The sequence below is a fragment of the Oryza sativa genome, chromosome 2 (assembly GCF_034140825.1).
Source record: "Oryza sativa Japonica Group chromosome 2, ASM3414082v1".
NCBI lineage: Eukaryota > Viridiplantae > Streptophyta > Magnoliopsida > Poales > Poaceae > Oryza > Oryza sativa.
Genome location: NC_089036.1, coordinates 25,520,097 through 25,541,677, shown reverse-complemented (window position 1 = coordinate 25,541,677; position 21,581 = coordinate 25,520,097). Strand labels below are relative to the sequence as shown.

General features: G+C 46.5%; 2 protein-coding genes across 2 annotated transcripts; one reads left to right on the top strand and one right to left on the bottom strand.

Moving 5' to 3' along the window:
• Nucleotides 1–303: 303 nt before the first annotated feature.
• On the bottom strand, nucleotides 304–3,526 carry LOC4330041 (protein CNGC15b). Its single transcript, XM_015768500.3, has 7 exons — nucleotides 3,369–3,526; nucleotides 2,548–3,127; nucleotides 2,244–2,456; nucleotides 1,854–2,143; nucleotides 1,649–1,760; nucleotides 1,298–1,534; nucleotides 304–1,208 (listed from the first exon to the last, which is right to left on the bottom strand). The coding sequence occupies exons 1-7, from the start codon at nucleotides 3,431–3,433 to the stop codon at nucleotides 597–599; spliced, it is 2,109 nt and encodes a 702-aa protein (XP_015623986.1). The 5' UTR covers nucleotides 3,434–3,526; the 3' UTR covers nucleotides 304–596.
• A 14,433-nt stretch (nucleotides 3,527–17,959) lies between these two features.
• On the top strand, nucleotides 17,960–19,075 carry LOC136355278 (uncharacterized). The gene has a single exon (XM_066307664.1). The coding sequence runs from the start codon at nucleotides 17,960–17,962 to the stop codon at nucleotides 19,073–19,075; it is 1,116 nt and encodes a 371-aa protein (XP_066163761.1).
• The last annotated feature ends 2,506 nt before the right edge of the window (nucleotides 19,076–21,581 follow it).

Here is a 21,581-nt window from a genome sequence, read left to right as displayed (position 1 = left end):
AATTTTGTAAAAAATGCACCGTTTAATAGTTTGAAAAACGTTCGTGCAAAAAAAGAGGAAGATTTGTTGGGAAAGGAGAGGAAAGAACTCAGGCTTAGTACTAGCGAGTAACCTCTAATGAAGCTCAAAGAAAACAATTTTGAAATTGTGTACTCGTAATGCTGGACAATATTTTGTACTCTATAACTCAAAGGAGGGAGGCGTCAAGGGTGCTTCGGTCTCCAGGAACTAGAGGAGGAAGGAGGACAAAGAAAGAAAGAGGAGGAAAATGCAAAAGGGAAAAAAGAGAGAAGAGGATCGATCATCCGAAATTTTTTTTAGCCATTGCTACTAGTGAACGACATCTTTCAATATATGTCACAGTTTCACAGAACCAATTTTCCCGATCTAGCAAAAGCGTCTAAATGTATATCTAGAACATTCACAGGACCAATGTATATCTAGCAAAAGCGTCTAAATACTTACACAAAATGCAACTTCAAGTTGATACAAGCAGCTCAACTTATTACACACCACTCAAAGCAAAAGTACATCAGAACGTAACATGACTAGCTAACTGAACAGAAAACACAGTATGATCGATCTATTCGATTAGATCAGTCCTCTTCTTCGACGGTGAAATCCGGTTCCATGGGTTTCTTGATGAGCGCTTTGCCGTCGCAGCTGTGCCGACGACACCTCACGCTCCCTCCCGGCCGCGCCTCGCCGCCCTCCCGCATCCTGAGCTCCATGGACGCGCGGCGCCGCTTGTTCCGGCGCCAGGCGGCCTGGATGAAGCACGCCGCCCACGTGCGCCACTGGTGGGAGTAGAAGCGGAACCTGTGCCGGATGCGCGCGCTGTGCAGGCGCCGGAACTGCGACGCCACGAACCGGAGGTCGTCGGCGACGAGCGCGAACGCCTCCACCTCCGACACGGCCCGCACGGTGCGCGTGGACAGCGGCAGCGACGCGGCGGGGCGCGGGTCCAGCGCCCACGGCAGGAGCTCCTCCCCGCAGAACTCCCCCGCCCCGATGCGGCACGAGTTGAAGAACCCCGACCTGCCCCCCTGCGTCGTGTACGAGTCGAGGTACCCCCGGATGATGAACAGCATGGAGTCCACCGGGTCCAGCTCCCGCACCAGCCGCGTGCCCCTCGTGTACAGCGCCGGCCGCAGCCGCTCGCAGATCGCCTCCAGCATCCGCTCGTCCATCTCGTCGAACAGCGGCACCTGCAATAACAAGCACGCGTCCACCATTTACATCAGCGGCGCACTTAGCACCCGAGCTCGGCCGTGCATGCATTGATCAGGGTGCCTACTCTCCGGACGAGGTCGAGGCAGAGGTGGCGCTTGATGTCGCGGCGGATGTCCATGGGGAGGTCCTCGAGCAACGCCTCCTCGTCGACGCCGCGGGTGGCCAACCACTTGTACTGGTGGTACCTCCTCACGCACTGCTTCAGCGGCTGCGGTATCTGCCGGTGGTTCATCCATCGCTCCATGTCCGTCCGCTTCGTCCGCCACTCCTCCAGCCGCACCATCGTCGCCTGCAAGTAAGACTGCACGCGTGTCCGTCGGAGACACAGCATCACGACGACATGCATTCATGTCAGGCACATGAGTTCTAGTGGTCATCGCTTACGATTTCTTTGATATGGTATAGAGGAAATTACTTGCATATTGCCGATGAGCAGAGCAAACAGCACCAGCCCAAGAACGCCAATGACGGTTGCGAATGTTATTTCCCCGATGAACAGGCTCGTCGACAGATTCTGCCCCAAGCAGCTGTCCAACAGTTTTCGAAGTAAATCAGAAAACCGGGACGTGATTTAAAGTAGTTTCAGTTCACTATGATCGCTCGATCGATCAGTGCCGTACCTCAGGTTCTTCAGCCCCCACCAGAAGCAGTAGAAGTACTTCTGCGTGAAGGACGACGACGTCAGCCCGTTGTCCAGCGCCTCGCCGTAGATGCCGAACTGGTAGAAGCCATTGCTGGGCGTGCACAAGCTCGTAATGTTGCTCAGCTCGTACCACATCGTCCTGTTGCTGCTGACCGTCTTGCAGTCGAAAAACAGGGTCTGGCACGACGGGCCCTCCACGTGGCACGCCTCTCGCCAGCACGCCTCCTGCCTCTGCACCGAGAAGAGGTACCACAGTGCTCCCAGCACCTGCACGTACGTCACACAACATCTGTCAACAAGTTCAGTGCACATGTAGAGTGTGCATGTATATGTGCAAGCGCCGTCGTGACGTGAGAGTGACGCGTACGTGGCTCGCGAGCATGTAGAGTATGAGGTTGTAGGCGGCGCCGGCCCACGCGGTCTCCGTCATGACGCCGGTGGCCATGACGATCTGCCTCGAGAGCGGGAAGATCTGGAACAGCCGCGGCAGGTACTGGAAGATGATGCTGAAGCGGAGGATGTTCTTCCGGTTGGCCGTCGCGGACTCTTTCAGCTTCGGTATCACAATCCATATCACGAACTGCAGCACGCGCACGCACGCCAAGAAACACCACCGTTCATGTCCTGTGCTCTGACTCCGACAGGTTGGTTTGTGTTCGTGTTCGTGTTACCTGCGGTAGGGGCAGCGCGGTGACGAGATCGAACCAGAAGGTGCCGGCGAGGTACCTCCTGGCGATCTTGCAGGGCTGGATGACGAGCTCGCCCCTGCCGAACACGCGCGACGAGGGGGCGATGAAGGCGGTGCGGAAGCGGAAGAAGATGTGCGCGGCGTAGAAGAGGTCGAGCAGGGAGCGGATCATGGAGAGCGTGAACGCCAGCGAGTACTTCAGCTCGATGCACATGTTCTGCCTCGTCCCCGTGAGGTAGAGGAAGAGCGGGTCGACGAAGAGGGAGGCGAGGCAGGCGGCGAGGAAGATCTTGCTCCACAGGTGGATCAACTGCCCGCGCGGGTCGAAGAAGAGGTGGTTCGCCCCGGAGCTCATCAGCGACTCCAGCTCCTCCGAGAAGGCCCGCGACAGCACCCGGTCCTTGAGGCTGCCGCCGCCGCCGCCGCCTCGCCGCCATTTCCTCGGGTCGTGGTGCTGCTGCTGCTGGTGTTGAGCCTTGCCGTGCTTCGTCGACCTGCTCGACGACGTGCACTCCGGCACGCTTGATGTTTTCCAGTGCGGGAGCTCCATGTCATTCTGAAACCTGAAGAAACAAGGGTTTTTTCTTACAGATTCTGCTGTACCAAGCATATAATTCGCTCAACTTTAACTAGCTGTGAATTCTATCAAGCACATTGATCAAGCTGAAATATTTGTTGAGTGATCTGAAGATGTCAGGTTGGTTAAACACATCTACCATGCTCATGTTTAGAGAACTGGCAATAACCAGTTAATAAGTGATCTGAAGTTTGTGCTGGAAATAACTGATTGGCACAAGGGCTCACCTGACGGCTCGTGAGCCATTGCATGCCATGGTGCTAGATCCCCGGCAGCTTCTGGTCAAAACCATTGAGGCATATATATATATATACACAATGGGTAACTTATATAAACAAGAGCGGTGCTACGGGAAACTATTCTAATCCCTCGAGGGGATGTTCCCTCGTTTACTCAAAAACCATCTAAATGGTTATGAAAAATTCTGGAAAAATTTGACAATATTCATACAACACATATATACAACTTCACAAAATCTTAAGTCCAAACTCAACTCACACGTCGAGATATAAAAAAGACAAATTCAGCGTATGAATAGTAGCGTACTGTTTATATCTAAATTTGTCTTTTTTGTTTCTCGATGTGTAGATCGAATTTGAACATGAATTTTGGTGGACTAGTAGGTATCATTATACTCTACATTGTCAATTTTTTTCAGATTTTTTCACAACTATTTGCATCGAATTTAGAAGAAAAAGGTATACGAGAGGATATCCCCTCGAGGGATTAGAATCCACTCCCCGGTGCTACACTATGTGGAATCAGGATCACCATATAAGGACAGCTATGGGAGAGAAAATGACTGCAACACAGTCCTCAGCCATAAGAAGGAAAGGCCAGCCACAACCAATTTCATCAGGGATCTCGTGATTACACTTGGAAAACCTTTTAGTCCACTGTTCCCCATTTTTGTAGGTTGTAGCCTGAACGCGTGGGTAGCTAAATGTACAGAAAGTAGAAACCCCGGGTGGGTAGCTAAAGCGTATATTAACAGCTGCGAAAGGGAGTATAATTTAGTAGGATACAGTAGAACATGATCATTTTTTTACGGAAGACAAAGATGAGACGGTTACATTAAACCCAGAAGTTTGCGGATGCTTCTATATTTTGTTTTCCGTAGTTCGCTGAATCATGTGAGTTGCATTTAAAAAGAAAAATAAAGAAACACAAGATGTGACCTAACAGGCTGTACTTATACTAACAAGTTGACATGCAACATTGACTCTTCTCCAATTCTGCATTCTTTCCAGTAGCATATTGACATATTGTGTGCATAGGACTAGGGGAAACGAAGCGGAGAAGGACAGAAACTACCTCTACCACATTAGTTTTTTAATATTATTTTCAAATTCAGAAACAAAAACAAAAACTATCAAATAAAATGAATACAAAGCAATACGAATAGGATCACAAATGTTTATCGGGCCATAGAAACCCCTTACAATGGGCTAAATCAACATAGAAATATAACTTGCCGTTGCATATCAAAGAATCTTATCATGGAATTTTTCATTGCTATATGGTATATTAGAAAATAAGAATGACTTATTTTAAAGGCTTTAACAATATATATGCAATAAATTGTTTTTTTAAATCCGTTGCAATAGTATGGAGAAAAGAGAACAAATAACAAGAATTGGGTTTCGATGAGACTCAACTGGACCTTCCCATAACAACTGGGCTAGAAAACTGTGGGCCTGACTTGTGTCCCGGACAAAGTAGCTCGATCATTACCACTTGATACAGGATGCCAACTTTGACATGAGAAATACAGGCGGTCACGTCGCAACACGGTACCAGCAGGCGAAAAACCGCCGGTTCAGGTCCTGTATCCGTATCGTGGTCGCGCTGGAAAATTGTACTCCTACTGAAAAGAACGATACACGGTAAGTGATTGGCAAACAGATCGTTACCCGGTAATTAATTAACTTACTGGTCTGGATTGGCAGTATTTATTCGTACATGTGTGCTTGACATATCTTCGAATATATAGCTGAGGGACACGGATAAATTTTGGTGGGAGTGTTGAAGTTGTGAAAGTATGGCACCATCCCAAACCACAAATCCTCGTGGGCAGAAAATATGCGTATTTGTGGGTGTTCTTCAGTAAGAAATTTCTGTGCCAAATGCCCAAACCTGTAACATGTCGAGAAAACATGGTGTTATATTTATTACTTATTTTTTTTGCGAAATTATATTTATTACTTCAGGTCATCCTACATGACATATAAAAGCTCTAATAACTAATAAGAGAGTTCTCTTTGAAGATATTTCAATAAACTAGCCGGGTGGCCTGCGCAATTGCGCGGCTAGCACCCAAACAAAACCATATATTTTTCAGCATGATTTTACTTAAGATTTATTAAATAGCTATCCTTGTATTTCTAATTATATACTTTTTAGAAGTCACACCAGCTGCTACCTCTTACTTCTGTCATATCCTTCTTTTGTTTCCTCGGTCTACCACTATTTCTATTCATTCTCCTTGAAACCTCTAAAAATTGGATCTTATAGTTTTTTGAGTTTATTATCTCATTGGGTTTCGTTTTTATAACTTCTAGAAGTCCCGTCAAACGCTGCCATTATACTCATCTACGGCCCGTCCATTGTCTTTTCTCTTTATTGTCATTGGGATTTTACAAATCGAACATAATAATCGTTCGGGTTCAATTTTTTACTTTCTATAAGTCCCGCCAAACCGTCAGCGGTTTTGCCATTGTACTCCTTTATGGCTTGCCCGCTGCCTCCCCTCTTTATTGTCATTGAAATTTAAAATGTATCATGATTATCATTGTTTTAATTTTACTTTTTAGAAGTTCCGAACATTTAAAAATTGGACCTTGTAGTTTTTAGAGTTTATTTTCTTGTTGGGTTTCATTTTTTATAATTTTTAGAAGTCCCGTCAAACGATGCCACTATACACCTCTACGGCCCATCCGCCGCCTATTCTTTATTTTCATTGCGATTCTAAAATCGAATATAACTATCGTTGGAATTTATTTTTTATTTTCTAGAAATCCCGCCAACCGTCGGCGGTCTGCAACTATACTCCTATACACCCCGCGCACGCTGCTTCTCCTTTTTATTCTCATTGAGATTTTAAAAATCGAATATGTTTATCAATGGGTTTTTTTTACTTTCTAGAAGTCCCGGCAACCGTCTTGCCCGTCCCTCCTTTTAATCATCATTAGGATTCTATTTGATGTTTTACTAACAGTTTTATATATCGTATCAACTGCCACCACTATTCCTAATTAAAATCTTTTTTTCTTTTTCTAATTTAATTTTTTTAATTAATACCGTATAGTGTTTTTTTTAATATTTTTATTTTTTTATCTTTTGAATTTCAGTTGAACTCTCTTTTATTTTTTATTCTGAATATTAATTAATCTCATATTGGTTTCTTATATGGATTATTCTTTCACTATTGCTTATTTTTAATTCCGAATTTCAGTTGATTTTAAATTGTATTCCTACTTTAAATTTTTTTTTCTTTTTGCTAATTTCGATTTTTTTTATTTTTATTCCGAATATTAACTAATCTCGTATTGCGTTCTTATATAGACTCTTCTCTCAATATTCTTTATTTTTAATTTCGAATTTCAGCTATTTTTAAATTGTATTCTTACTTGGACTCTCCTTTTATTTTATAATTTCGGATTTTATTTTATTTTTATTTCGAATTTGTATTAATCTCGTATTGGGTTGTTATATGGAAACTTCTTTCAATATAGCTTATTTTTAATTCCGAATTTCAGCTATTTTTAGATTGTATTTCTACTTGGACTCTCCTTTTCTTTTTTTCTTTTTCTCCGATTAATGTGGAAATTTCTAGCCTCCCACAGCGAACGTGGTGTCTCCTTTCAAAGCTGTTTTAATAATATAATAGATAGATTCTTAACCATACACTCTCTTGCAAGAAAGATATATTTGGTTGCAGTGTTAAAAACTGCGCAAATTTGGCATTTGCACATATTTTTTATTTAATAAAAAAACACGCAATTACTCACTTACCAGTGCGACTTCTTTTAACTCATGCTCAAGAAAACATCCACATGTATAAGTTGTTACCTTTTGGTAATATGATCTGAATACTAATGGGACGATTTATGCACCCACAACTTCATCATCTAACTAAAGTTGATTTCCATTTGCATGTGTATTTCCACTGGCTATGTCTGGACCCACCTAACAGCTATCCCAAAAAGGGGTAAACTACAGCTTTGGTTCGAAAAAGCGAGGATAAAAATCATAAACCTAAAAAGAAAGAGAAAATCTATAAAATGTCATCGACAAGCACCCTAATCCCAGAAATACTATTGATAAGCGCAACTTCCTGAAAATGCCATCGTACAAGCCTATTTCTCCCGGAAATGCCATCACACCGTTAGAACAAAATATTTTACAAGAATGGCCAAATTGCCCTCACTCCAAATTATACTATCCCAATCCACCCGTAAAGGAAAAAAATTGGGAAAAGATGAAACCCTAAACCTAACCCGATCCAGCTCCCGATGGGTGACGGCGGCAAGGCGGTGGCACGGGGCTCCCAGGCAGCGCCGTGGGACCCCCAGGCGGTACCGCGGGGCTCCTAGGCAGCGGCGCATCAGCAGCAGGCGTCCTCACGGTGATCCCAGGTGTCGACGCGACGGGCGGCAAGGAGGTGGCAGGCGGCAGCACAGGGGATGACGCAGGGGCCGCATGCGACAACACGGTGGTCGCAGGAGCCGGCGAGTTTTGACTTGATTATTAGTTTGTATGTTCAATGTCTGAAAGATGTAAACCAAGGAATTGAAAAATGATTGATGGTAGCTCTATTTTATTGTCAGGCAGTCTACCTGTTGTACTCAATTCTGAAACCATGCAGTGATATTTAGCTTAGATTGCTAGCAAAATTTCTGAAATTATTAATAGCCCTATTTTTTGCTCATATCACAACCCTGATGATTGATAGCAAAATTTCTGAAATATTTTGGATGGAAAAATGTGTGAAATTTATTTGTGAATTTAATTCTGAAATAATTTGATTGATAACAAAATAATAATGTCTGTGAATTTAGAAGGTAACATAAATATACATCAATGCAAAATAATGTTGTGTGGGCAAACAATACAGAATGATGTTGTGTGAGCGAATGGTTGCATAGGGGTAAGATTGTCTTTTCATACAACTTAACGGAGAGGTGTTAACAACAGTTACGGTGTGATGGTATTTCTGGGAGAAATAGATTTGTACGATGGCAATTTTAGGAAGTTACGTTTGTCGATGGTATTTCTAGGATTAGGGTGCTTGTCGATGGTATTTTATAGATTTTCTCAAAAAGGAAGGGTGAAATGACAATTACAACTCAAAGCAGAGGCTAGAACACAATTCTCCCTATAATTTACTCTAATCCTGTTTATCTTTTATTGTAACTTACACTAATTGAAATTTGTATACAAAATTAATATATATTTTCTTTTTTTTTCTGTTTCATTTTAAGTTTTCATATTGTTATTATGGGAATATTTTTATTACATGGAAGACAACGCACAAGCACACAATTACATACTCGAACACTTAAGAGCACGTCCTCTCAAGACATGCTTAAACAAATGGAAGCCAATGATAAATTTCTTACATCGGATCCAATTGAAAACATACCAGTCGTGTGGAGCTGGAACATAATCGAGGGGAGTGTACCACTTTATCACATATATAGCGGCACATTGCTCTAAATAATGATATTTTACTATTTATAGACAAGTTTTAAAACTAACATTAATGAGTAGCGAGCAAAAATTCTTACCAAAATGTAGGAGGAAAGGAAGCTGTGGAGGGGAACATGAAGAAAATCGTAAAAGATAGACAAAATACATCCTGAAAGATACCAATAGTCAATGACCTACATTAAACAAAAACATGCATATCTTAATTTTGCACTAAAATTGTATACATCTAGTCATAAACAAGAACTACCTTCTAGTATACTCTCATGTTCTCATTTTCTCATTTTCATAGAGCGATCAATTGGCAATTTTTCTCATATTCAATCTCATGTTCCCAACTATATCATCTATTTCTGGACATGATTTCCTTGCGGTTGTATTATTGATACTATCCGGCGCTTTCTTTTACAGAAATTTGTCCATAACCTGTCAATTGGATAGTTTCATACATTCAGAGCGAAGTTATTAAAAATAAAAATGAAACAACTTTAAAATAACTGTTACTCGGTTACTTGATTATCGAAGTTCTCATTTAGAGACTGAAAGTTCAATTTCTTAAACCCTAATATGGAAAAACGAAAGAAAAAACATTAATCAACTTCACATAATTCAGACAACACTTTTAATTTTAGAGATTTGCACAAATCAGATAAACTTGATTAGAATGAGAAAAGAAAGATAGATACCTTTCCTCTGTCCCTATTTATACGAGAAGCAGAAGCAATCTAGTAGCACAGATGGCAAGTAAGCAAATTAAGTGCGGGGCTGACTCTGAACTGAACTGCAACTTGCCGTGCTGATCGATTCTTCCGGCTCTACGGTAAGACGGCATCGACGGCGATGGGACGATGGTGCCTGAGGGCGTCAGGGTGAGGCGGCGAGTGGTGCGGCAGTTCGAAACGATGGAGCGAATTAGAATCCGAGATTAGGGAAAAAGAAAAAAATAAAAAGGAAAGGAAGGTTCGCCTCTACGGGCGTGCGACGTGGCGTAGCAACCAGCGAAGCGATCGAGGCGTCCAGTCCAGGGCATTCTCTTTTCTAGCGTTGCGTATGGGCCAAAGGGTGGTGCACCAAGTTGGGCCAAGGGTTCCCATATGGTAAAAGGAATAAGTTCATCCGAGGTCCCTTAACTTGTCAACGAATCCGATTTTCGTCCTTCAATCAGAAAACCAGATACAATTGATCCCTCAACTATCAAAATCGGTGCAATATAGGTCCCATGACGGTTTGGAGGGCGGTTTTTGCTGATGTGGCGCCTACGTGGCTAAATTAACTCGGTCTTCATCTGACGTGGCAGTGATGTGGCATTAACGTGGCAATTTGATTTGGAAAATAATAAAAAAAACTATGATCCCACGTGTCAGTTACACAAAAAGTATGAATTAAAAAATAGTAGGGCTCTGGGCTCCACGTGTCATTCTCACCCCATCCTCTTCTTCCTCCTCTCTCCACTCTCTCTCCAGGTTACGGGGCCATGGGGAGGTCCGGCGGTGGCGGCAGCGGCGATGATGCGGGAGCGCTGGGGGAGGGGCTCCACGGGGCGCCGCCCGCCCTGAGAAGCTGCTGCTCCTCGTCTTCGCCCGTGGCGTCGGCGCGGACCCCGCGCGGGGCTCGTGGAGGAGTTCGGTGCCTTGGCACCACCCATCTCCGACGAACTGGAGCTCGCGCGGGTGCTGTGTTAGGAGATGCACGACCGCGTCGTCATCACTTGCTCTTGTTCCTTCTCATTTTGCAGCCTCATCATCTGCTGCTTGCCTCGTGCCGTCTCGCTCTTCTTCACATCCATCCAACGCAGCTCAGTCCAATTATATACTCTCTTACCAATGTAGTTGAAGTACAACACATGTGTTCACTTCACGCTGGCTTTAACCCCCAACCATAAACATCATGCATGATGAACCATAAGCATGCAGAGTTGCAGACATGCAGTTGAACTCTTCCTTTAGCTAGCTATCCATTGATTAATGGTGTCGTTTAGGACTTTAGAGTAGTCAGCTCCCGCGTCGATCGATGTCAATGGTAGGATCGATATGCAGCTGCCCTTTTACTGAACTTACTATTCGTCTGAATCCATTTGTATATAGCTGCTGCACAATAACATTGGCAATGTTGCGTCGAGCCAATATTGGCTGCAATCGAGCTCAGCTACTTCTCCCTGCGCTTCTGTATGTACAGTTGTACACTGCATATACTACGAGACAAGCAAGCTGCGGGGTGGGCGGCGAGGTGGGCAGGTTGGTGGAGAGCAGTGGCCCCGCCCGCGCGGCCGCGCCCCATGGTCTGCCCCGCTCGAGTCGAGGAACGGCAGCTTGATCGGCAGCGACGAGGCGGAGGATGGACCGCAGCGCGCGGGCTGCCATGGCAGGGAAGGGGACGCCACGACGCGGTCGTGCAGCTCCCAGCACCGCGCCCGCGCGAGCTCCAGCTCGTCGGAGACGGGCAGCGCCGCGGCCCCGAACTCCTCCCCAAGCCCCCGCGGGGGGTCCGCGCCGACGCCGCGGCCCAAGACGAGGAGCAGCTTCTCGGGACGGGCAGCGCCCCGTGCACGGAGCCCCTCCCCCCAGCGCTCCGGCCGCAAACGCCTTGCCCTTCTCCTGCGTCGCCGCCGCCGCCGCCGGACCTCCCCATGACCCAGTGGCGCATGGAGAGAGCGGAGGAGGGATGGGGAGAGAGAGGAGGAAGAAAAGGATGGGCAGAGAATGACATATGGGGCCTACGTGGCCCCACTATTTTTTAATTCATTCTTTTGGTAAAACTGATATGTGGGGTCACAGTTTTTATTATTTTCCAAATCAAATTGTCATGTCACTGCCATATCACTGCCACATTAGATGAAAACCGAGTCAATTTATCTACATAGGCGCCACGCTAGCAAAAACTGCCCTCCAAACCGCTATGGGACCTATATTGTACCGGTTTTAATAGTTGAGAGACCAATTATATCTAGTTTTTTGGTTGAAGGACGAAAATTGAATTCGTTGACAAGTTAAGATACAAAATTAGGGGCGGTAAGCACTAAATTTTAAAAATAGGCCAGATGCCTGGGAACCCCTCCAGCCCATTGGGCTCCGCCCCTCATACCAGCCTAGTTGATAAAGCCGTACATCTATGATATTACCATTACCTGACTGGTTAATCAGGTGGCATTTATTTTTCTCCCTTGTTTTATCCCTTGATTAACATGGAAGCGTCGGCATGTAAAACGGTCATTAACAAAGGGTTCTTAGTCTTGCCAACTAGTAGAAAATATGTTTACATGGAAAGAGAAGAGAAAAACATCGATGTCAAGTTTCATATCGACTCTTTTAGCCTTTATAAAATAAAACGAAGGAGATGAGTTGGGAATCCTGGGGAAAGAATATAGCCTTAGCCTTTGTAAAGGTACTCCCTCCTTTTTAGGTTATAAGATGTTTTAACTTTGGTCAAAGTAAAATCAAACTACTTCAGATTTAACTAAGTTTATGCACAAATATAGTAATATTTATAATACCAAATTAGTTTCATTAAATCAATAATTGAATATATTTTCATAATAAATTTGTGTTGAATTGAAAATATTATTTTTTTCTATAAACTTGGTCAAACTTAAAATAATTTGACTTTGACCAAAGTCAAAATGTCTTATAACCTGAAACGGAGAGAGTAAAAATTTGTTATATGAGAATGGGAAAAGTAAATACAAGTAATAGAAAAATTATTTAGGTAGGTTAATGGTTAAAGTCTATGTTATCTGAAATGTTATAAGAGGACGATATATGACTTATGTGTATCATTTAAAAGCACATACCGAACTCTGGCTTTATACGTACGTACGTACCTACTATTCTAAAACTAGAATATTAGGGAAGGATCTAATATCAAATAATTAGGAGGGGTGAGTCTTTGAACCCAGGTCGTCTAGCCCACCACCTTGTGGAGCTAGCCGGAAGACCCCTCGGCATTTCTCAAATACCTACTATTCTAGGTATGGATAGACTACAAGACATTTAAACTCGACTGATGTGTAAGCTTCTTGTCGGCCAGAAATCTTTCTTTGACAATTCGTCCGTAAAGAAGGAAGATCGAGTCGCTAGTTTCTATGATTCTGTCTCCTACTGAGTCCTGAGCAGTCAGTTGAACTGTCTATGATCATGCCTATTTGGGCCCTGCCACACACCCAATCAAACCGTTGATTCCGATGGTTCGAGATGCATTATTGCAACCATTTACACAACATTCTATGGTGCCTTAATAGTAAGCCCCAATGAGAGAACATGACCACACATAGAGATATACTTAGCGGTAGGTCATTACAAATCCACACCAATCTTGAGCAGTACGAAGAAACTTGTTGTATTCAACTAGTTGCTCAAGATTTTTCTTCACCAATAATGTGCCATACCGTTTGAGTGCGTGTCCTACTGTTCAAGATTTGCCTGACCCATGCATCGCCAAGACTTCAGCTTAAGTGCATGTCCGCCTGACGATATGTCGCATGATCCCACCGATCGACCGTCCCATCCAGCGTCCCCCAGTGCGCCAAGATTTGCAAGGCAGATGATGATAAGACATGGCGCGAGAGATGTGAGCAGCATACTGCAGATGCTAGCGGCCCGGACCCCGGAGAGACGGCGCCATGGCTCGCGCTGTCAGGTCGCGCATCGGCGTCACCTGCTCGACAATTTTTTTGCGGTGATGTGCCGTGCGCCCGTGCCATCCGTGCGGGCGTTTTCCTCTGCATTTTGCCCACGCATCTGGTCATCTAGTTGGAGGCCTGGGCCGCGCTAGCTCCAAAGCTCACAAAGGCTCCGCCTCCGCGTCAGCGACTGAGCGGACGATGGGTCGATGAGACGATGACACTGACGGATTGACACGAGTAGGGGGGCAGCAAATCGTGTGGAGGGCTCGTCCCAGCTGTAACTAATTAACGCAACGCGAGCCTCTAACCTGCCATGCCCATACCTGAGACGCAACGAGAGACGGAGGCGTTTGCTGCCTGCTGGTGAGTTGCAAGTTGCAACTTGTCCATGCGCGCTTTGGCCGCGGATGTAAGGGCCAAGTCACCGCCAGCGCTAGCTTAGCGTCCAATCGAACTGCGTTTTCAGATGTCGCCATTGCATCCTGCATTACCATTATGTGTTGTTCGTTTTCATTTAAAAAAGATGAAGATAAAGTTAGGACATACTTATAAAACGAAAAGGTTATTAACATATTATTAACTAGCATGGTGGCCCGCGCATATTGCGCGGCTAGCATTATTATATTTTCCCTTATATAATAGCATATATATTTTCTCATTATATTATTCAAATATATTAAAATGGCAACATAATTTTAAATTTTGCAATACCTTTACAAAACTACTAATATGTAATATTCATATTATATTTTATATACGTGTTAGTTATTAATTATTTTTAATATCAAATTTTAGTTATTTGTAAATTATATATATTACTATATGTACTCTAGACTCGTATTTTAATATTTATTTTTTTGTAAATTGTATTTCTGTATAGACTCTATGCTCTTCTTCCAATATTATTTATTTTTATTTCTAAATTTTTATTATTTTTAATTGTATTTCTATGTGAACTCTAAACTCATATTTCAATATTCTTTAATCTTTAATTTCGAATTTCAGTTACTTCTAAATTGTATTTCTATATTGTCAGGGTTACGGGTTAGGCATACCCTTTACCCTTCGATATACGTCATATATCAGTATGGCATACCCACGCGCATACAAATACTCTCTGCATGCACTAAGAAAATCCTTCACGGAGTTTACGGATGGAAAGAGTCCTACTCGGACAAGACTGTAGGGTCTGATGTCTCCGAGTCCAACTTGGAAACCGCCTGACCTGCGATATAAAAGGGACCCCCGGGGAGGACCTAAGGCATCGAATCTCAGAGCCAACACAACCCCCACAGCCTACGAAGTCGGAGCCTGTAGGAGCCAAATCGCCGGGGATCTAGTCGAACTAACTCGACTACGATCTTGCCGGATTCATCGAGTTCCATTGTTCCCTTTGTAACCTGTGTTTTCCATCATATAATCCCACATCAACTGGATTAGGGCTATTACCTATCAAGGGGCCTGAACTAGTATAATCTTCGTCTTTTGTTTGCTTGATGTCGTATTACGTGGACCCTTGTACCAACGTACCCCAATACCCTCTATATCCGGTCTACGGGTATCACCCGTCGACAGTGGCGCGCCAGGTAGGGGCACTTGGTGCTCAAGGTTATACTACTATGTCATCCAGCTTCGTCGACAACAGCGTCAACACCAACCTCAACCAAGTATTCCGTGCTTCAACAATGCTAGTGTGGACTCAAAGTCGGTGAAATCGTCTTCCCAGTTTACACCACGATGCCGATCTCAGCCAGTCCATCAATGACCGGAAATGAGAACGCAGTGGCTACAAACCAAGACGGCTCCATGTCGAAAGATCCTCCTGTCGAGGCGGAGAACGGAACATCGACGACATCCGAACTCGAGAAGGATTCTAATGCGGCCAAACCTTGTCATTCCGACAAGAACCACGAGCCGACGAGGATGACTTCCGAAGCGACAAGGTCCTGGTGTCCTATCCACAAAACCAGGAAACACACTTTGCAAGCCTGCTGGGTTTTTCTCAACGTCCGCGCTGAAATTCGCGCCTGCAAAGAGCGTGGAATTCAGCGTATTTCTCCAACTCGTGATGTCTATTGTCCTATCCATAAGACAAAGAATCACGACCTCTCAAGCTGCAAGGTCTTTCTCAGTGCCATGAAGGCGCCATCTCCTAAGGTCCAACAATCACATCCCCATTAGGGATAAAGACAAGGAACGAGGAGCGACGCCAACTTCAGATCGATTTGTTGGGGTAATCGACATCGATCCCCACGAACCATCAGTCTTGCACCTCCTCGAAGACTATGGATCATCGACAACGAGCGCGCCACGGGAGGTATTGGCTATCGATGATGTCGGCACGTCAGCGCGCACCAATGCAGAAGCGGAGAATCAAGTGGCCACTCCGGCCCAGCACATCAGAGCCGTCAACGCTATACTGAGGGAAACCTCCTACGATCCCGTTCTCAACGACGATCTCGCGCGTTGGATAGAACGACTACGGGAATCAGTGACCAACCTCAGCAACGCGTTCGAAGAGGCCGCTGCCGCAGCGCACCCAGAACAACCACCAACTGGTGATGCCAATGGTGAAAACCCTGAACGGAGGGAATCGCCTCATCGAGCCACCCCTCCACCTCGCGGCACTGGCGATCTCCGCGATCACCTCAACGGCCGCCGAGAGGCACGACGCGCACGAGACAACGAGAACCGTTCCCGGCGTCATGTCTCTTCACAGCGTCATGATAACGAAGATCGAGGAGACCGTTCAAACGAAGACCGAGACCGTGATAACCGCCACAACCGCCACGATCACAACGATCGCGAACGGTGGGTGCCAGGCGATACTGGTCGAGGACGTCGCCATAATGACGACGATGATGGAGACCGACGCCGAGACAACAGCGGGAGACGACGACAGGATTCTCGAGAGCTAGGCCGACATCCTCGTAATCGTACGCCGGAACCAAGCGACCCATCGTCATCGTCATCATCCTCGTCTTCCTCATCATCAGACAGACATCCACGAAGGACACACGATCGCCGACAACCCACCGCCCCCAGCGCTGGGTGTAGAGCTTTCAGTCGTTCCCTGCGTGATGTCCGATGGCCTGAGAGATTCCGACCCGGAGCAATAGAAAGTACGATGGAAGCACCGACCCAGAAGAGTTCCTTCAAGTCTACTCCATAGTACTCTACACTGCCGGAGCAGACGACAACGCATTGGCGAATTATTTGCCAATTGCGTTAAAAGGCTCTGCACATTCATGGCTGATGCATCTCCCGCCCTACTCGATCTCTTCGTGGGCAGACCTGTGGCAGCAGTTCGTCGCCAACTTCCAAGGAGAAGGCCAACGGGAAATGGAGAATGTGCGTCGACTTCACCGACCTCAACACGGCGTGTCCAAGGATCACTTCCCTCTTCCTCGAATAGATCAACTGGTGGATTCAACAGCCGGCTGTGAGCTGTTGAGCTTTCTCGACGCTTACTCTGGCTACCACCAAATCAGCATGGCAAAAGAGGACGAAGAGAAGACAGCATTCATCACGCCACTCGGGGTATTTTGCTATGTTAAGATGCAGTTCGGACTGATAACCACAGGGAATACTTTCCAGCACACGGTCCAGGGCGCACTTAGCGACCAGCTCGGCAACAATGTCGAGGCATACGTCGACGACATTGTTGTCAAGACCAAGACAAGCGACTCATTGATTGACGATCTGCGGGAAACGTTCGACAACCTCCGACGATATCGCCTCATGCTCAATCCAGAGAAGTGCACGTTCGGAGTACCGTCGGGCAAGCTGCTCGGATTCCTTGTCTCTGGCAGAGGAATTGAAGCAAATCCCGAGAAGATCAAGGCGATCGAGAACATGAAGTCGCCCACAAGACTCAAGGAAGTACAAAAGCTAACCGGATGCATGGCAGCACTGAGCAGGTTCGTCGCTAGGATGGGAGAATGAGGGCAACCTTTCTTCGCTCTGCTGAAGAAACAAGACAAATTTCAATGGACACAGGAAGCCGAAGAGGCATTCGTTGCACTCAAGCGCTACCTATCAAACCCCCCTGTACTTGTTGCTCCCCAACCTAATGAAGAATTATTCCTCTATATTGCCGCCACGCCATATTCCGTTAGCACCGTCATTGTTGTCGAGAGAGAGAAAGTACAACGACCAGTCTATTACGTCAGCGAAGCTCTCCATGACGCAAAGACAAGATATCCACAGATCCAAAAGCTGCTTTATGCGGTCATCATGACATCAAGGAAGCTACGCCACTACTTTCAAGCCCACAGAGTCACAGTTGTCTCCTCCTTCCCGCTCGGTGAAGTTGTGAGAAACAAACACGTTGTCGGCCGCATTGCGAAATGGGTAGTCGAGCTGAGCCAGTTTGATGTCCACTTTGTGCCATGAACAGCCATCAAGTCCCAGGTTCTCACCGACTTCGTAGCCGATTGGACTATGCCTGATAATAAATCAGACAACCAAGTCGATAACGAAACGTAGACAATGGCGTTCGATGGTGCACTCAACAGCCAAGGAGCAGGGGCAGGATTTATCTTGACGTCTCCTTCCGGAGATCAATTCAAGCACGCAATCCACCTCAACTTCAGGGCGACCAATAACACAGTCGAATACGAGGGACTACTCACCGGGATAAGAGCTGCAGCCGCACTTGGGGTCAAACGACTAATCGTGAAAGGAGACTCCGAGCTAGTCACGAACCAGGTGCACAAAGATTATAAATGCTCTAACCTCGAGTTATCCAAGTATCTCGCAAAAGTCAGGAAGTTAGAGAAAAGGTTCGATGGGATCGAGGTCCGACACGTTTACCGCAAGGACAACATCGAGCTAGATGACCTAGCACGACGTGCGTCCAGACGAGAACCGCTCGAACCCGACACTTTTCTAGACATCCTGACGAAGCCATCAGTAAAAGAGGTTAGCGGCGAAGTTAGCCCGGCCACCCCCGACATTGGCTCGGAGGCCACAAAGGCAGAACGCGCCGTTGCCGATATCGAGACCACAGATGACTGGCGCATCCCACTAATCAAATTCATCAACAGCGAGGAGCTGCCCGAGGACGATACAGAGGCCGAGAAAATAACTCGTAAAGCAAAAATCTACTGTATGGTCAGCAACGATCTATACAAGAAAGCACCAAACGGGGTACTTCTCAAATGCGTCTCGTCCGACGACGGCAGACACCTCCTCCTTGATATACATGAAGGCATCTGTGGGTCACACGCCACCAGTCGGACATTGGTCGGGAAAGCTTTTCGACAGGGGTTTTTCTGGCCAACCGCCCTCAAAGATGCATGCGACATGGTCCAGCAATGTGAAGCTTGTCAATTCCACAGTAAACACACAAAGCTACCCGCGCAAGCACTCCCGACTATCCCTCTTACTTGGTCGTTCTCATGCTGGGGGCTAGATATACTCGGGCCATTCCCACGAGGACGGGGTGGCTACAGGTTCCTATTCGTGGCGATCGACAAATTTACTAAGTGGATCGAAGCAGTATCCATGGGGGAAATCAAGGCCGACAACGCCATCAAATTCATCAAGGGGATATTTTGCAGATACGGACTACCGCACCGCATCATAACCGACAACGGCTCCTAGTTCATCAGCGCGATTTCTAGGATTACTGTATCGGGCTGGGAGTCAAGATATGCTTCGCCTCGGTCTCTCACCCTCAAAGCAACGGACAAGTCGAAAGGGCAAACGGCATTGTACTACAAGGGATTAAAACCCGCGTCTATGACAGGCTCATGTCACATGACAAAAAATGGGTCGAAGAACTCCCATCAGTACTATGGGCTGTACGCACCACACCGACAACGTCTAACAAGGAAACACCCTTCTTCCTCGTGTACGGCTCCGAGGCCATGCTCCCCAGTGAGCTACGACATCAGAGTACACGATTACAGAAGCATTCCGACAAGGATCAGGAGGAGCAGCGAAACGTCGATGTGAATCTACTCGAGGAACGAGTTGCCGTCTCAGCAGCCAATTACCAACAGGCCCTCCGCCGGTACCACGAGAAGCGCATCCGAGCACGCATACTTTTGATCGGCGACTACGTCCTCCGACGGGTTCAAAGCCAAGCAGGGCGAAACAAGATCTCACCCAAATAGGAAGGACCTTACACGATCACACAAGTCTTGCGGCCAGGCGCATTCAAAATTGCAAACGGTGACGGTCGCGAGTTGGCAAATTCTTGGAACATTGACCAACTACGTAAATTCTATGTATGAGTCAATATCATCCATACCTATAAGACATCTTACAGCATCAAGAAAGCCTATTCTTAGGCGCATATTACAATCAAAGTGTTCCTGCCCGAGGATCCCTTACCCAGATAACACCTAGCGTTGAAACCTATCCTCATGTCCGTTTACGCCGTCTTGACAAGGCCTCCGAGGAACCTAAGGGATCTTTGGCTGGGGACGCCCAGAGCCGACAAGGCCTTGTTAGATCCTGTAGAGACGAAAGACCATGTAAAACCTGGTCGTGTAAGAGTTCTCGCCGTACGTATTAACCAAGCCGTGTAATCGGAAATCAATTTTCCAACTTCACGGCTAGGGGCTAGGATCAGTGTTTATTCAACCAAGGCATGTCAAAGGTTCAAGAGCCTTATCCTCCGAGAAAACTCCTCCGACGACAAGGCCGGGGGCTAGGGAGAGTGTACGACTCAAACGACCGACTAAAGTCGTGAACTGAGAACACACTCTTACACACGATATCCGGAGTAAGAAAGATTTGTTAAGATAGATTTCTTTTCTATTTCACAAAATACTCCTTACAATTCTTACACAAGTCTAAGGCTATATTACACTTTTCCCTAAGATATCTATCACAGGGTACAAAGACTACCAAGAAGGCCAATGCCAGTCCATAGATTGGAAGACCTTCTCCGCCAACGGCGCCATCGACTTCGCTAGGTGGTCTATCTCCGCCGGAGTCCTCCGAGAACGAGCAAAACCTTCACGGAGAAAATCAAGGTCCAGTCGCGGGCGATGATCTCGTAGGCAGGCCAACACGTGCCCTCCGGCTTATCGGCTCGATCGATGACACTCCTGCTTCAAGGCTTCGTCGATGCCCTTGCCGACGCCTTCGAGCTGAGCACAGGCCCCGTTCAGCCACGAGATATATCCGGCCGCCGACTCCTCGGGATCCCCACGGGGTACTCGGAGCTCTCTACAGACCTTGGCCATGGACGTGCAGCAACTCTTGAAGTACGAGTTGAACCACACCTCACGACCTCGGAGCATTTCCACAGCTTGCTCCTTCTTTACTGCCAGCATGGTTCTCTCGAGTTCTGCTACTTCAAATTTCGTCTTCCAATATTGGATACGACGATCTTGCCCAGCAAGAGCACTCTCGAGATCTGTTCAATGTGGGAATAACTAAGTCAAGCTTCACTTCTCTTTCGAGAACACGGCTGACCTAGTCGGAGGAGCAAAAAGGGATGAAGGGACCACTAACCTAAGGAAGTCGTCGCCATCTCCGTCCCCGTGGCTAGGATCTGGCCTACATTGTCCGGCGACGCATGTGGTTCAAACGCAAGAGCTGGAATGATCGCCAGTGACTCAGGCTACCCACGCTGCTGGACATCCTCGTCATCAACATCTCTACAAGGGACAAAAAGTACTCAAGATCAAAATAAAGCTAGGGTAATGACTACACGCACAAAGGCGGTTCAAACCCATTGATGTTTTACACAGCATATCTAAGGAGTACAAGAGATCCTACTCTTCAAAAAGGGGGAGAACAGATTCCCCCCAGGTCGCCGACTTCTTCCATCACCTCCTTACGCGTGCCGCTAGCCGCCCCCTGATCCAAGATCTCGCGCAGATCGAGTTCAGGATGCGCCAGCCTCACACACGCAAGGACGTGGCACGCCCCGGTGTAGATCCCGTTGGACGTCTCCTCTTCGATCCGGGCCACATGCTTGGAGGGAATCTCCTCCATCGCCGCCGCTAGCTCCGCAAGAGAAGATCTCAGCGAGAACTCATCGGGATTCGCCGGGATGGTAGACTTGATGCCGCACTCCCCGGCGAGCTGGTGCAGACCAGTATAGGTGACCCGCAACGAGCCACGGATTTCCGACAAATTGTTCCCGAGC